The sequence below is a fragment of the Centroberyx gerrardi genome, chromosome 13, assembly GCF_048128805.1.
Source record: "Centroberyx gerrardi isolate f3 chromosome 13, fCenGer3.hap1.cur.20231027, whole genome shotgun sequence".
In the NCBI taxonomy this organism is placed as follows: domain Eukaryota; kingdom Metazoa; phylum Chordata; class Actinopteri; order Beryciformes; family Berycidae; genus Centroberyx; species Centroberyx gerrardi.
Window position 1 is genome coordinate 15,308,650 of NC_136009.1, and position 17,327 is coordinate 15,325,976.

The 17,327-nt window shown below is 45.9% G+C and overlaps 1 protein-coding gene across 1 annotated transcript in view; it reads right to left on the reverse strand.

Moving 5' to 3' along the window:
* Nucleotides 1-17,327, reverse strand: part of gpc5c (glypican 5c) — a 98,539-nt gene that overhangs the window by 4,316 nt on the left and 76,896 nt on the right. The window contains exon 8 of the mRNA XM_071926901.2: nt 16,835-16,976. Within this exon, the coding sequence (XP_071783002.1) occupies nt 16,835-16,976 (142 nt within the window). The remainder of the gene's footprint in view (nt 1-16,834; nt 16,977-17,327) is intronic.

Here is a 17,327-nt window from a genome sequence, read left to right on the forward strand (position 1 = left end):
CGATCGCTCCTGTCCTCATGTTTCCCCTTGCCCTGCTTTTGAAGCCCTGCTCCCACTTTCTCTCTGTATCTTTTTTCCTCTCACCGTCCCCTTTGCCTCTGGGTCGTGACAGTGTGTCGGTGCCTCTGAAATCAGAAGGAAATTGATTCCTTCTCTCCTCTCCCACGAGCGACAAGGATCCCAGCCCGGCCCGGCCCAGTTCCGTACAACAATGGATTACAGAGAGATTACAACCCTAGGCACAGCAGGTGCACCACACAGACACACACACTCCCAGTTCCCAATTAACACCTAAATCCACTGGCTGCATCGCTAAGACCGCGTAATTGTCACATATTCACTTTGTATCCGTGTGTTGGAGTTTCGGAGGTCTCTGCAAGCCTTGTGTGAATAGTTAGAAGACAATATCAAGGGAGTTAGGAGGGGGAAGAGGGGGGGCTGATGCCAAAGGAAAGAGAAAGAGAGAGGGGGACAGAGAGAATGAGTGTGTGTGTGTGTGTGTGTGTGTGTGTGTGTGGTGGTGGTGGCAGGAGGGGGGTAAGCCACTTATCAGGGCATCGGGTCTGCCACACTGTGGACTAAAGCCCAGTACAGTGTCAAACCTTCTCTTTAAGCTGTCACTGCCATACATACAGACCAAGCCCACAATGATGACTCCAAACAGTGTGTGTGTATGTGCGGGTGTATGTGTGTGTGTGCAGCCCAATCTGTCTGGAACTCAGCTGTCTAATAAAAGGCTTCAAGACAGACAACTTGGCAGGCAGGTGTGTACTACGGTACTGGATTACACTCTTACTGTATAAAACACAAAAATTCATAGCACGGTGTGCAAGAGCTTTGAATACCTCGCTCAATCTCCTACGCCCCAACCTCAAGGACTAAAAGTTATCACTCTTTTCAAGGTATCTTTCCAATATGGATTGTATTTTCTTTCATACCTGGCTTGGTCAGATACATAAATCTACGAATACATTCTTTCATAGCACTGAGAGCACATATTGACCCATCCCTACCGTGCACTTGTGTTTGCGTGTGTGTGTGACTATCTGTATCTGTATGCGTGTGTGAATAGGGCTAGGCAGAGCTCTAGGGAGAGAGAAGTGTTTCTTGTGCCAATGGTTTTTGTTGTTCCAGCAGACAATAGACAAAGACATCATTTATCCCAATCAGATTGGTGTTATTGTTTCAATGGAAATGGGCTGCATCTCATTAGGGAGATGTCAGAAAGCAGCACTTGAATGGGCCAGAACAACACTAATACTACTCTACTGCAGCTAACCAACTGGCTAATTGATGGAGCATAGCCCTTGCCAGAGCAACCAATTACAGTGTAGACTACAGTAGTGCCAGCTAGTTACAGAATCTTCCTCATATAGGGTAGACACTGGGGGAATGCATGGTGCTAGAATGCTTTTTGAACTTGGAGATAAAATGAAATTGGAAACAATAAAATGAAATGTAGTAAAAAAAAGTTACAGAGCTGAGCGTCAATACCCAGTAAGCTGAGTCCCTCAACGAGCAAATCACCCCCCACATGCTGTTCCTCCTTTCCCCAGCAACTAGTATCTTTGATCAGGATGATCAGGCGTGGGCTGCTCCCCTGCACCCTCCCTTCCCTTCCCTTCGCAAAGGCATATATTTTTAGACATAGATGCTACAGCAGTATTTTTGATATATGTTTCGCTTCCAAACTGAAGGAAGAACCTTACAAAAGGAAGTTTTGCACATGCTTTGGATCATGCTAAATTATACTGCCAAGCTGACAGAAGACAAAATGGAAATTTCTGCTGTGCATAACAATTAATTTCCTCTGGGTAAACATACAGCTAATGCTAGTTTCTGTCAGACCAAAGGAGTTGCATCATTTTCAAAATAGGGCACCTGAAAACATTTTCTACATGCAGCATGTGAGCCATATTTTGGGCAGTTGTGTCTCATGGCATTTGGCAACATTTGATACTTAAGAACCAGGTGCAATGGTCGATTAGTCTGAGGCAGGTGTGTTATGTATTCTAGATATTCTACTATAGCGTACAACTTGTTTCCCGCTGCCCATCAGAGTATCAGTATCAGTAGTTTTCAGAAAGCTACTCATTGTTTTTCACTGTATGACACAATGTAAGATGACACAGACACAAGATCCAAACACCACTGCACACATGCACAGACACACACGAACATGCACACACACGTGCACAAAATATACGCCAACGCTCCACTCGCTAAACCAGATCGGTTTCAGACAGCAGTACACACCCATACTGTAAAAAATCCACTTCACTTCAGAAATAGTTTAGAAATATGGACACTGCAGTTACATTTTATAAATACATCTGACTTTGAAACATATCTTTAAACATATTCTGAAGTACATGTGACATGTATTTTTTCCATATGGGCACAGCAGTGCACAGAAGAAAAAGACCTGACCTTGACATAAAATATACTGGTCTAAGCCTGAAAGACAGGTCTCGGATATGAGCAGAAGCCTGCTGCCATGACAAGGCCCTTTCCCAGACGTTTCTACTCTGTCAGCTGAGCTGTTTCCCTACAAAAGCCTCTTATGTGGTCGTGTCTGAGAGGAGAGGCTGACAGAGGAAATTGTGAATTTTTCTAGAAGTTAGATTTAGGTTGCCAAGAGCCTCCTCTGAAGCACATATGTTGAGAAGATGCATCATATAAATGAAAAGCTGTAAACGGGACTATAGGAACTTTGCCGTGAAGCAAAATCTGTTTATGAGCTGAGAAAAAGAAGTGTATCAAAATGGTTGTGTACACACACTAAGTCCCTAAAAGCATGCAACAACTCACAGGCACGAAGAAATCAAGAAACGGGGGGACAGATGAATAATGGAATGTCATGTTGTTGTGGCCACAATGATGCAATGTTAGCAGATAAGCCTCGCTTCATAAGCTGGCTCATGTGTAAATCCCCCAAATGTGGAGGGAGCGAAGAAGGGAGAGAAGTAGGGAGAGCAAGCAAGACAGAAAAACAGAGGGTGGGAAAGAGAAAGAGAGAGAGTGAGGGATGACGTAGAGGGTTAGAAGATGAAAACTGTGCACCAATATTTATTTTGGCCTTTCAGTATGAGGCTGAATATGCATCGTCACTCACAGCAGGGGAGACAGAATCAATTTCACCTCAAACGACTTCAAGGCCATGTGACGGCACACTGACATGCTATTCCTATTGCAACAAATGATCAATGAAATATGCTCTCCACCAGAAAATTACAAATTTGATATGAACTGACATAGGTAAAAACCTTCACCTTAGGCTGTGGAAATTGTTGGAAATGCGGAAAGGATATGGGGGGCGATAAAGAAAAATAAAGAAAGGGGGAAGGAGGACAGAGAGACAAATATGACTCAGAGATCTCAAGGCCACGGAAAGCTAACCACAGACCTCATGTCCGGGAAGACGTGTGGGAATGTGTGCGTATATGTGTGTATTCTGGGCCTGTGAGTAGTGGTACCATTCATTTGTCTCTAAAGACAGGAGTAGACAGCGAGGGGGGGAACATGTTAGTTTGTAAGAGGGTCTCTAGTCTCTGAAGGCAAAAGGCATCAAGTACTCATTCTTCTTCTGATATACAAGTTGCTGTGTTAATGTACCTCCATAACTACACATACACAGATGCACATAGACAACTAAACGTCAAGTTCGCTCAAAAACAAAAGACAGATAACCCAACACATAACCCAGCCAGCCTCATGCCACCTTGTTGACCTCTGGGTTGGCTGAGTGTGTGAGAAGTTGTCCAGAGTGTCCATGGCCACTAATGCCTCTCCAGATGGGCAGGATTGCGTGGTTGGAGGAGCCTCCGTTTCCCTCTGGCCAAGGAGCACAACAGCTGCTTCTAACAAGCCTGGCCACAGCACTGAAGAAGAGGTGGACCTCAGGCTCTGGCCAAGAGGAAGGAGGGATGGGAGGAGAGAGGGAGTGAGAGAGAGAGAGAGAGAGAGAGAGAGGGGAAGAGGGGTTGGAAGGTGGGTGGGAGGAATAACAAAAGCCTTGGCCATCGTTTTTTTTGGAAAACATCTGAGGGATAGCAAATTGCATGATGGTTCTCCGGGCAACCATGCCAGTTCTCCACCGCTACACTCTTCCCTCACCCTCTCTCTCCTTTTCTCTCTTTCTCTCTCTGTCTTTCTGTTTGCCAGCACATAGCCACTGCTGCCACAGAGATTAATTTAAATCCTCAAACCTATGCAGAGCGAAGAAGCAAACTGTTCTCAAACAATCCTCCCTCTGTCCTCCACTGATAAGATTTAGTCTCTCTCTTCCTCATAAACACTACGTAATGCACAGACACGAATACACACACACACACACACACACACACACACACACGTGAATGCACACAACACATGTGCACGCACAAATGCATACTCACACACTCACACAGATGGACAGCCTTGGCAGTGTTTGTGACAAGCAAGGAGAGAACTGGGCAGGGAGTTTATTGAGGGACAAATCGAACGGCTAATTGACTTGACCCAGGCAACTCAGGTCTATCTGTGTGAGTGTGTGTGTGTGTGTGTGTGTGCGCATGGCGCTCTTGGCTGAATACTAGCTACAGTTCAGTAATCCAGTGAGGAATGGTGCTACTGTATACTGGGGCTTAGCAAGTTGTCACGCTATCTGCTATCTAGATGACTAGGCAGCTTTTCCAGACTGAGCATTAACTTGGTGTACTACAAACAAATAGCTTTGTGTTTTATTCTACTCTATTATATTCTATTCAGAGCAGAGGAGTCTGGCTAAAAAGACATTACGAAAGAAATGGCAACATTTCAAATACACAACCTTGGACCTGGTTACAACCTTCAATTCTGTTTCATTGAGTTAAATTAGGCAGAGATTTGTGTGTTGTTGCTTCTCACTCTACTGACAGCGTACCTCATTGCCTGTGTAGCTTCCTCAGCTACACATTGTGACTTAAAACCCCACATAGAAGTTACATGTGTAAATATAAGAATTCGACCTCTTTAACCTGGGCCTTTGTACACCTGTGGCAGTTTTAGCTCCTCTGCCTGCTGCGCACCATTGTAAAGAGCCAGCAGGTGGAGGTTTGATTTGTGGCGTGGCACAGTAAGAGTGCGGTAGAGGTGAGTGGAGGTCAGTACTTTTCTCCTCCTCTCTGTCTTTCTCGCTGTCTCCCTCTCTCTTTCCTCACGCCTCTGCCTTGACCTCGGGGGTCTTCTCCCTGCTGAGCGTTTGGAAGGAGATGGGAGAGGTGCTGGAGGGGGCTGTAAAGCAGTTGATGGGCGTGGGTTTTGACAAGGCCACTGGATCTGCCTCGCGGGGACGCTTGATTAACAGGGGTGACCTCTGACACGAGAACTATTATTTCATTTGCACATTTCTTTTCAGACAGACGCACACATACACAAGCATGTACACCGGCACGCACATTTACACACGCTCACGGTGCATGCACATATGCACACACACACACACACACACACACACACAATTTGTCTGGGCACACACACTGTCTGAGTTATGTAGTGTGACGAGAATGTGATTAGCCAGTCGCCCCTCTCCATAGCGTGCGCTTGGTTCCACTTTGAGGTCGAGGCCAGCGAGTGCGTCTCAGAGACAACAGAAGTACAGTCTACCCAACTGTTCCTCTTCCCCCCTCTTCTACCACGACTCGGAAACACGACAGCTCTGCCAACTGGCTGAGTAATGACACTGTTGATTGGCTAGATCAATCCTTATTTGCTGTAAAACGAGATCTTTATGTAATAGCCAATATGTCCTTGGAGCTCACTGTTTTCAGATGCCCCAAAGCCACTGAAAATGACTTGTAACATTAGTCTCTGTCATTAACACAGATAGGGCGGCCTCTTCTGATCCAACCTGATGAGTGACCTTTGGCAGATGTTTGCAGGGCTTCTACCTACCATCTATCCCTCGTTCTGTGCTGGCAAGAAGCTCTCAGTGCTCAGAGTGAAGACAGAGAGGAGACACGAAATCACAGAAAACATGGTACGCGGTCCCACTCCTCTCTTTTACTATATACAATACTTAGATACTATGTATTATAATCTAATTATTTTTTTAGGCCTGTAGATTTTACCTTAACAAACTTCTTTTTACTACATAGTGTGGATAAGTTGGCAGCAGACACTGGGCTGCCTGTTTTGTGTGCTGGCCCTCTTCTGAGGCTGAGAAATCCCTTAAGTCCTCTAATATGGATCTCATTGAGGAGTGCATAGACGCCTACTTAAAAGAAACACCCCACAGTGACCAATGTTCCTCAGTGGGAGCAACATCATCATTAACATTGCTGGACAGATATAAGCAGGCGAGTTAAGCAAGTTGCATGGACAATGCCCTTTTTCAGCATTACTGAGGCACAGAGCCATCAGTCTGCCTTCGATCAGGCCTTTGGAGAAACAAAGACCGATAAAAGACTGATGCTGGTCTAGGTGTCTATGGATCAAGGGTGCCCTGACAGCGTTTCCTAGAGCTGGAGAATGCTAAGGCTCTTTGAGTCCCATCTGTTTTAAGGTTCCTCACCCACACACACACACCTTCCCAAACACTCACACCGCCATTCTTTATCTCGTTTCACACTAAACTTTCTTCCAAAGGGGGACGAGGGTGGGAGAATGAATTCACACAGTTCATTACAGGCCATCCATCTCTGTGCTGTTTTTGTCCACAACTCACTCTTTATGTGGTGCCATGTCAGGCAGGGGTTCCTCTCTCCTTCAAACTAATCTCCCTATTCTGTATTCTGAGGAACACACTGGTTCTACACAAACGCACACCACACACACCCACACACACACTTCTCTGGGAACTGTCCCCCTGGTTCACAGGCAACCTGTGTAGGGAATCCAAGGCTGGTACGGGGTCTCTGGCAGGCCACTCCAAGGGTAAAGGGGGCACAAAAATACAGGGGCACCAGTGGGGTACACATCCTAGCCTACAGCTAACCTAGCAACAGGCATAGCAGCATGGCAACTCCGCAGCAGAGACCAGAGGAATGGAATCTGCCCGGTACGCTTCTTGGCTGTACTGGGGTATAGAGGATTAAGATTTACTCCCCTACACACACACACACACACACACACAGGCAAAAGGGGCCCTGGGAGGACAGTGACCTCCACCAGTCGATGTGACAGAACCTCAAGATGGAGGGGAATCCTGAGGAGAAAGCAGCCTCTATGTGAGAGAGGAGTTAGGGGCCCTGTACAACTCCCCCATCACACACACACACACACGCACCAGTATCCCCAATAGAAAACTCATTTTGACGAGCTGATATGAGTGTTCACACACCCATCCACACACATGCATGCATGCATGCACACATATACCAGATGCCTCATTGCATTGGCAGGTGTCAAGTTTTCCTTGTAGACAGACAAGCGTGAAGGACATAGAGATAGGTACTCATTCTAACTCTCTAGTCTCTCTCTCTCGCCCTCACACACACACACACACACACACTTCATCACCACCATCCATTAAAGTCAGGAAGGAGTGCACAGCAGGAACCACTCAGAGACACTCTATCAGGTGTCACTGTGTGTGTGTGTGTGTGTCTCCTGACGTTACGTTTCACACCTGCAACTCTCCCCTCTCGCCCACACACTCACCTGCACTGTTATTTGTTTCAGCCATTCTCTTGGAATCAGCCAATCAATACAGAAGTCTCAAGATGAATGCTTTCACCTGTACTCCCCCCCCCCCCCCCCTCTCTCTCTCTCTCTCTCTCTCTCTCTCTCTCTCTCTCTCTCTCTCTCTCTCTCTCTCTCTCTCTCTCTCTCTCTCTCTCTCTCTCTCTCTCATCCTCTCTGAAATACATTCACACAGTGTGTAGTCTTGACTGGTGTGACACGAGTGTAATGAGACATTCAGTGATAGCGTGAACTTGGTGTTGCTGTGCAAGTGACACTAAGGGCTGTCAGGGCTGAAGTGCGGAAAAGAGGCTTTGGTGTGAGTAAACTGTTATTAGGCTGCCTTTGGCTCTACAACAGCAAGTAGCAGCAGTACAGATGCTGAGGATGGGATGCAGCCTTCCATTGTGCCAGTGACCATCCTCCACTGGATTTAACTGATCTAAGTGAGGCTCACTTTTTCAACTTCAAAGTGCTTTCAGTAGTCTGTGTGGGTTTGAAAAAAAAAATCTTGCTGTGATGTTATAAATGTTTGATTTTTTTGCGGTTGAGTCAAATGGTTTGATATAAACTCTTGCTTGGTTACATAACTGCCGACTGCAGTTTTAGGATCAGATTACTTACAACTCTGCACTAAACACACTGTCAGTGGCCCTTCGTATCTGATCTGCAATCAGCTGAAGCAGTGAGAGGTCAGCATCCCGCCAGTCCTCTGGCCTGCCACTCTGTTCCAGGTTCAGCTCTAATTGCCACATCAATTATGGATAAGAGAGAAGGGCTTTGTCGCCCTCACCGCTGGTCAATAGGATAGGCCTTTAATGAAGTGACTTGTCTTGCATGCGCAGTCTCTTTCACACATACACACACCCATACACACAGTCAATACAACAATTGGCTCATTGCTACCAACCTCCATTATCTGACCACTCATGCAATACTAATGCACTTTTGCTATCTAGAGCAGATACTTTGACAGTGGTTTTGCTTTAAAACAAAAGTTCACATCTGTGGGGTGTCTCTAGTTTGTTGGAGTTGCAGAGTTTGTAGCATGACAGACTAGTAACTCAGGCTGATTCATTTTGAATACATTATTTTCTGACTCTAGCTGCTGTTTATGATAGTTACAATATCGTGCCTATGGTATAGCTTGATTGCTTGCGTGTATCATAGCCTAAGTACCAACAGACATGCAAGGCCTTGGCATATGTGTGCTTGTGTTTGCATGCATGTCTGTGTGTGTGTGTGTGAGAGAGAGAGAGACAGACAGAGCAAGAGAGAGAGAGGGAAAAACCCACCTGATGTCCTTCCATGCTTTCTCTATTTCTCTCCTCAGTTTCCCCCTGCATACCAGGCTGAGCTGAGACAAAGAGGATCAGACTCATCCCTGCTTATCCTCCTACTGTATTTTTCAATATCAGTGGAATGTCTGCCTTTATTTGCTCAGTGCTGCGTTACAGCAGGAATGCCTGTCGCTGTGTTAGTAGCCAGGGCTGGGCTCCAGGCTCAGGAGGGTCAAGGGGGTCACTCACCCAACACTCCCCCCATCCCTACCCCCAGCAGAGAGGCCTGGACTGGGGGACTGATGAAGGAGTAGGCCCAGGCCCGTTTAAGTAAACTGGGGCCATCTCCAAGCCCCCTGAGCCCTAGGTCTGTCTGTCGATAATGCTAATATAATTAGGTGTGTGTGGCCAGCAACAAAAGATTTCCTCATGGATTCACTGAATACTGATGAGGCCTGATCCCAATGACACCTCAATAGCTTGTTATGCCAGTGTGCCAGTGTATGCATGTGTGTGCCGGTGGGAGGGTGGAGGGTTATGCACACAATAAAACTCAAAGTCATATCCTCTGAATTTGCAGATTTCAATAAAGAATAGGTTATGAGTCTGAACACTGTTTTTAATCATCTTTAAAATGCCATTTACTGCTTGGAATTCTGAACGTGAGGTTTTCTTGTGAAATCTGTGAGTAAGAGCTGCTTCTGTGGTACTTCAGACTTTTATGTGGTTAGGATAACAAGACATTGAGTCACTACCATTTCTCGTCTATGCTGGTAAACGTCATAGCTACCAAACCAAACGCTGAGCTCTACATATCATTTTCGCTAACTGTCTAGGTACTTGACTCCCAATACTTCCTCTGGTTTATAACCTGTTGAGACACCAGGGATTCTTAGTGTTTCCCAGCCCAGGGTCCCGGAGGTGTGCTGGAGTGGCTCAACCATTAAGGCCTCACTGATACTGCTTAGAGAGGAAATGATGATGCCGGCTAATGAAAACCATTCTCCTTCTCTGATGACCGCGTGCCTAGGGAGCCCTTCAAGCTAATACGCTCTCAAACTGCCATAAAAACCACAGGGCAGAATATGCCAAGCTAGCCAGAAAATAGAGCCCGCTGAGAGGCAAGGCAGATGATGGTATAAAAAGGGATGGATGGGGGCAGTGGGAAAATGGGAAAGACGGTTGATCACAAATGCTGATGTGCACGATAAAGAACGTGTGATACAGTGATTATCATTAAACGGAATAGCTGTCGGCTGGTTTGAGTGCTGACAAAGGGGTTTGAGCAGATATTAGCCTACATGATTAGCCCTCTGAATGTTCTGTACTGTGGGCGTCATTCCCCATATTCGTTTCATAGGGAACAGAGTTAAATTTGAAACTCCTCAGTATGAATCATAGTTTGTGTCAAAACAAATATAGGGAAAGTCACGCAACGGCATGCAAAAGGTCAGATAGACAAAAGAGATGACTTTGCACATCTTGCAGAGTGAAACTGTGACTCACTCCTGCCACATCCATCCCCAACCCAGACCAGCTTCCAGCCCAGCCAAAGCCATCTCTGATCCTCCTGTCCCCTCTTGTCCTACCGTACTCTGCCCTGGGGAGCTCTCCCTCAGCCCCTTGAGCTCCAGATGAAAGGCTAAGGGAAATGGCAGTCCTGCTGGTAATATCCGCACCGGGACAGAGCCACTACATCTGCCGGCCAGCCGGCCTCTACGTACGCCAGTCCCATGGGGCCAACGGCTCAGCCCGGGACCTAGGATGGAAAGACGGAGGGGTGGATTGGTTCGACCCGGCCTGGCAGAGCACACAAGCACCAAATCCCTCTACCCGCCCTCCTAACCCTCCTCTCTCACGTTAGATTGAATCATAGGTTTGTATGTTGCAATCGTGTCCTCTGATCCTCAGCCCTTAACCTTCCGTTCTCACGTCAGCCCCACTCACATGCCTCAGTGCCTCTTGTAACTTCCCCTCACAAGATCTCTACTCATATCATACAGCTCCGCAGTATTACCCCTCCATTACTTTATCTTTCATGTCTTGAAGTTTGTCCTGCCCCTTCACCCCTACGCTCTGTCTCTTCTCTCTGCCTCACCTCTCTTTCACCCCCTCCACTTTTACGTTACCATACAGCCGGTCCTCCTCAGACCCTAACCTATAGCACTTCTCTCTTAATCTCCACACTTCTCTCCCTCTTGCAAGTCCTCCGACATGAAAGGCAGGTGCGTGCTGGGTCCAGGGGAGCAGCGGGCTGTAGTGGGCTTGGGGCCGATCCAGAATAATCCTGCTAACACTGGAGCAGGTTGGCCATATCCTGCCCAGGCAGCCATTCACATCAGGAATGCTCTTCCCCTGCCAGGGGGAACAGCTGCCGCGCACCTTTGCGGCCTTATAGACTTTGGAGAGAAGTTATCTCCACGACATTCAGATGCAAGCACACTAGCAACACTGGAAGCTAATTAGGCTGCTATGTCTAAGATGAGTCCCTAGTTTAAGATCCTGGGGAGAGCTGAGGTCAGATTCAGGGTCATAGATATATAAATATCTATGTAATAATACCTATTTTTCTGGAGCCTCCACTGCTGGAGACAGGACACTTTTAATGTGTAAAACACACCATGGCACATGCATAGGAAAAAAAAAAAAAAATCAATGTTGATCCAATCATCATGGCTGAAATAATGTGGTAGTGAGTAGGTGTGTGTGTGTGTGGCTGTGTGTGTGAGAGAGAGAGACTCACATGGTGAACAGTAGGCTAGTGGGCAGTAATGGGTATGGAACACACACAGTTTGCTCTGATGCCCTTCAGCCCTTCAATACAAAACCTGCTGACTAGGCCCTTCTAATGCCACACTGACCCACCAGCCCATGTCTCTGAATATGTGTGTGTGTGTGTGTGTGTGTGTGTGTGTGTGTGTGTGTGTGTGTTTGTCTCACACACCCACACACACTCAGTATCACATTATTTCAGTGCACAGTACAATATACAATTCATATTCTGTCCATGTTCTGAGATTTTTTTTCCCACAAACCTAGCAGCTGTGGGTCTAGGGACACTGCTGTAAGGACCACAAGGGACAGAGTCTGTGTCTCTAGTGGTAAGCCCTTACACACACACACACACACACACACACACACATCCATTCACACATTTGAGCTGACAACTTGTTGTTTCCTCTGTATAAGGGCAAAAATAATATATCTGCTCTTCTGTTTAAGAGTAGCAGAAGCACCAACCCCCCCCCCCCCCCCCCCCCCCCACACACAATGCACAGTCTCAATTTCATCCATCCGTCCACATGTTTATCCACTCTTAAATCTATCCATCTTGCCATCCTTAGATAATTATGTTCTATGATAGGTTGACAGAGCAAAACAGTCATTACTCGTGGCTTCATGCTAACAGACAGGCTTAGCCACTGAACTGCAGGAGTGTGTGAGCAATGCCGGGGGTGTCTTCACTTTTCTTGATGAGCTCACTAGTGTTCCTGACAGATGGTGTTTGCTGCCAAAAGAGAATTGTACTTTCATGGCTGCACGCTTCACACTTTTTTGCTGCACACCCCCTACGGCCCAATCGCAGGAAGTGTTTATCCATGCATTTCCTTCTCCTCCTCCGAGATGGATAACCTGCTTTCTCCCCTTTTTGTTTTTATGACTTCTCACGCCTTTGCCAGGGATATTGCCTCAACGGCAACACAAACAACAATATACTGCAGTCAACCAAAAAAGGCAGAGGGGGGAAAAAGGCAATAAAATCTTTTATCTTCCACATTCCACCTTAAACTCCCTCTAGATTTCATGAGAACGAAAAGAAAACTTCCAGCTTCTGCTGCACTTTTAATATCATAGAAATAACATATTTTCTCCTGGATAGGCCTGTCTGTTTTTGAAGATCTGCCCAAAAGGCCAGAAAAGAAAGTACAGTTCCTACTTCGCTAGAGCCAGAGACTCAGACAAGACTGCTGGACTCACGGCAGCAGGCAGACGGAGAAATAAAGTGCTGGACCACCTTTTAAGATGCACAGACATGTGGAGACTCCTCTCTCTTCCTAATGGAGAGATAGTGGTCTAATGTGCCACTGTGGATCCTTTAGCGGTTAATACGCTAATTAGCTAGCTACAAATGAATAGCCCTTTTGGAAGGAGCAGCCATAAGTGTTCCCTGGCTATTACAGTTAATAAGCCATAGTCACGTCACACAATGTGCCACAGTAGAGGCCCTCATGGCTGCAGGGGAGAGGGAAGATATGGCTTGTTAAAGATTTGCTGATTTATGCTCCTGTTCACGGCTGTGGTCACGGCGGTTCGTACATGACTAGGCCCAGTTTAGTTGGCACACAGCGCACGCTACATGTCTCCAGGCGAGAGGGGCAGGATCTGCACCCGAGATCAAACAGGCATGACATCACACAATCAGACTGTATGTGTACTCACACTTTCTGCCAATGGTGGAGAGAAAATATGAGTTTTTTGCAAAGAATTAGACTTTTCTAACATTTTGCCATGTAGATTGTTGTCTATTGTCCATTGTTTCCCTAAGTATGTACGTAGCATCTGTATCTGCATTCTTGAACATGCTTAAATTATGCAAGAGGCCATAAAATCTGAGGATGCATACATGTAACCCATCTCTTTAGTAATCCTCGCAGCAGCTCCATCACATCAGAGAGAAGATAGAGACAGTGAGTGAGAGTGTTCTCTGCAGATTAGTGCTGTTCATTAGCTTGGTAATGAAGTCTCTGTCTTAGCAGCAGGGACAGTCAGCGGGCGGTCATGGCCCCTTTTAACATGGACCTTGGGAGCTCTGCCACAGCTACACAGAGGCAAACAAATACAGATTACAGATGGAAGGGAAAAGAAGCCTCATAACCCAACAGCCCTATATTACCACCATCGCCCAGTTAAAGGGAATTTCTTTAACAGATGCCATAACAAATGTTGTTTCTATAATTAAAAACAGTTCAACCAATATCTGTGTAATGCAAACACATAAAGGGAATGTAGAAACCAGAGAATCAAGTCTGTAATCTGAGATGCCATTGACAGTTAATCCATTGACAATATATTGGAAAGTGATTTTAAAGACCCATATTTATTGGGTTTTTCATCCAACTGACCTCTGAACCAGAGGATGTGCCCATAACCCTGTAAAAACATCCTGTATTCTGTCACTGTGTCAACAAAATGGGTATCTCACTCACTGTGAATGGGGAACTTCCCAGATTTGTCTTTTGATGACATCATCAAGACAGTCAGGGCTCTGTTGTCTTTAGCTTTGAGACACTCTTGTTTACAACCAACATGTAAAACATCTGTTTTACAGTGTATTCCCCCTTTAATATACTAAAACCCACACAGGCATTAAGTTAATCACTCTTTATTGATGCCAATGGGCCTAACATCTTCTTTCCAAGCAGCATCAAAGTTCAGATTTGTTGGTACTGGATGATGAGCACTGTGTTGAAAGCTAAAGGACAGTGTTGAACAGGCAGCAGAGCTCTCCAGGATATGGATCTGTACTTTGAGCACTGACTAATGGGTTTTGTTCTGTAAATCTCAGACAGTGGTTTTGATTGATTATCCCCTGCTGTTGGGTTGCGGGTGCTGCTGTCAGAGCTCTAAGAAAGGCTGGCGTGTGGTATCCACATCGCCGGGAGGAGCGGGGCAGAACGGGGCTGGGCAGGGCGGGTGCGTAACTGGGAATGTAATGGCTATTGATTGGTGTATTAGCTGCACTGTGGTGTGGATAGTCTTCCTGCTGTCCTGCGCTAAAACCAGACCAGTATTTTTAACTATGCTGACAGAACATTGAGCCATAGTGTCATCTCTTATACGTCAATTTAGAGGATATTCATATGCCTTGTGAGTTCTATTTTTCACATATTCCTCGATGATTAAGACCATATACTGGGATTTTTTTGTGCTGTAATACTTTGTAACAACTTTGCACTGGCCACTTATACTATTACTGTTATTACTGTAGTACTTCAATTCCAATTCTGATAATGCATGATATCTGAGCCACCATTGCATTATTACAGTGCTGTCCTGTGAACTGTTCTCTTGTGTGGAATACGCCATGACCAGAAAAAAGCTTTTTGTTTCACTGCGCCGCTGTGTAAGTTGGAATGACAACAAAGATGAGGCAACCGCAAGGTAGGGAAACCGGAAATAGCGGTGACCAAAACTCAGAGAGCAACAACAACAATGGCTACGGTGAAAGAGCGGCTAAGGGAATATGAGGATTTAGAAGCATGGGTTGTATCTTGCGCTGAAACAAAGGAAAAGAAGAAGAAAATGGAGATGGTATGTTTTTCTGCTAAATTAAACCGGGAGGAAAGATGGAGAGTATAGCATGAGATGTCAGCACAAAGATATAAACAAAGGCAATGAACCGGAAGAGGAAAGGAGAAGCTTTTCTGCAAGGCATCACAAGCAAACACATTATATTTTAGACTAATTGTAGACATGCAACAGGGGATAGTGTGCGAAGAATTTGACTACTTTGACCAGCAAACTTGTGCACACTACGGAGTCCGAAGCCAATGCAGGGCTTTGTTTTTTCTGCAAATGTGTTGTCTTGTCCAAAAGAGCCTGCCAAAATTAATTTCCGCAGCAATTATACTGACCGCTCAAGTGGAATGAGTGAGTGGTGTCTACTATACGACATGATTACGTACTTGTGATGATGCATGCAGCAATGTATGTAGTCTGCACCGTGTTCCACATGTGCTCGTGTGCATTTGTGTTGGACTGAGTAAAAACGGTGCATGTTATATGTGTAGGTGCGCTCGCCGGTGAGATTGCTGAGTCAGCATCTAGCATTTCTGCAGTCTTGCGGCAGGGGAAGCCGAGGCGCTGAGCTTTCCCCAGAGAGGCTCTCATCATTGGGCTTGTCTCCCTTGTGTTTGCCTGTCTGCCTGCTCGGATGTCTTGGTGTATTTCCTTATGGTCTTCCTTATGGTGTTTCCTTATCCTAGTTTATTGCTACCCTGCCATGTAATAAACCACAATCTTGTTGCCTAACCGGGCACCTGCTGCTACTATTTGTCACTTGCATGTGTGTGCGGATGCATGCAAGTGCTTCTGCATGTGCTTCTCCATGTCCTCCATGTGACTGCCGTGTTTTATTGTGGAAAAAGCAACATGATAATTAGGGATGATTAAGGTGAAGCTTGGGATGGTTCTGGAAGAGATCAAATGATTCTCATCAAAGCCAGCACAAGCCCCAACATCTCCTAACTGCTGTGTATGTCTGTGTGTGTGTGTGTGTGTGTGTGTGTGTGTGTGTGTGTGTGTGTGTGTGTGTGTGTGTGTTTGTCCTCCTGCACTGGAGTGAACTGGCTGTTGCCTCAGGTTCAGAGCAGCCTCCTATGCTGCCACCTTAGCTTTAGCTCCATGGATACTGCTGCTAGACAGTAGGGGAGAATGGCAGAGTGTTGAAAGGGTTTTGAAGTGAATTCCACTTGGAATAGTGGAGATGAATGAACGGTGACCTTGTGGCGTTCTTCAGCAACGATTCCAGGCTGACTCAGGTGGAGAGAAGAGACAGGACGCCTTGTCTTTTCAGAGGCAGACTCGTCCTTGGTTTAAATATTGGAGCTCCCACACAAAAAACAACAATTAAATGAGATGAGACACATTTGGAAATAGAATGAATGAGTTGGAGGGTTGAACAGGTATTGCCACTCATGGCAAGGATTTGTGTATGGAAGGTGTGCGCTGAAAGGAGTGGGCCTGAAAACAATCTCATAAGAAGATGTGTGGAGGAAGACGGCTGCAGATTAGAGCTTATTACTAAAGCAACCAATAATGCTCAAAGCATCGCTAGTCAAGGTCAAGCACTGAATTAGAAAGGCAAAAAGAAATAGGGGGGGGTGAGGTGTGTGTGTGCATGTGTTACTTACAAGTCTTGTCTTTGCCGTCTCCTGAGGCTTGACATCCATCTTCATCATCACAATCTGTGGTGCTGCCCTCCTCTGTTTCCCCACTGCCCAGCTCCTCCCAGGCTTCCCTCTGGCCCAGTCCTGGAAAATTCTCCTGGGTCTCCTGGACCACAAAGACAGTGATATAAGGTTTATTACACAAATACATTACACAATACATTATTACTGTGTCTTATCCGCATACAGCAGTACACTGGAGGCTGGTCCCAAAGGGAACAAATTCCATCTATTTGGATTTGGATTCTCTTAAAAGGACAAAACTGATCATCAAGGCCATTTCAGTCGTCTTAAAATATACAAGCCAAGCCAGTATTCCACAAGTCTTTCTTCACACAATTGGATTTAGTCTAGACGAAATCCTTTTGTAAAAAGCTTTAGCATAAGCTTGTTAGCATTGCAAGTCATGGTTCTTGCACCGCTGTGTGACACCAGTGAGGGGCAGAGTGGTTCCCAG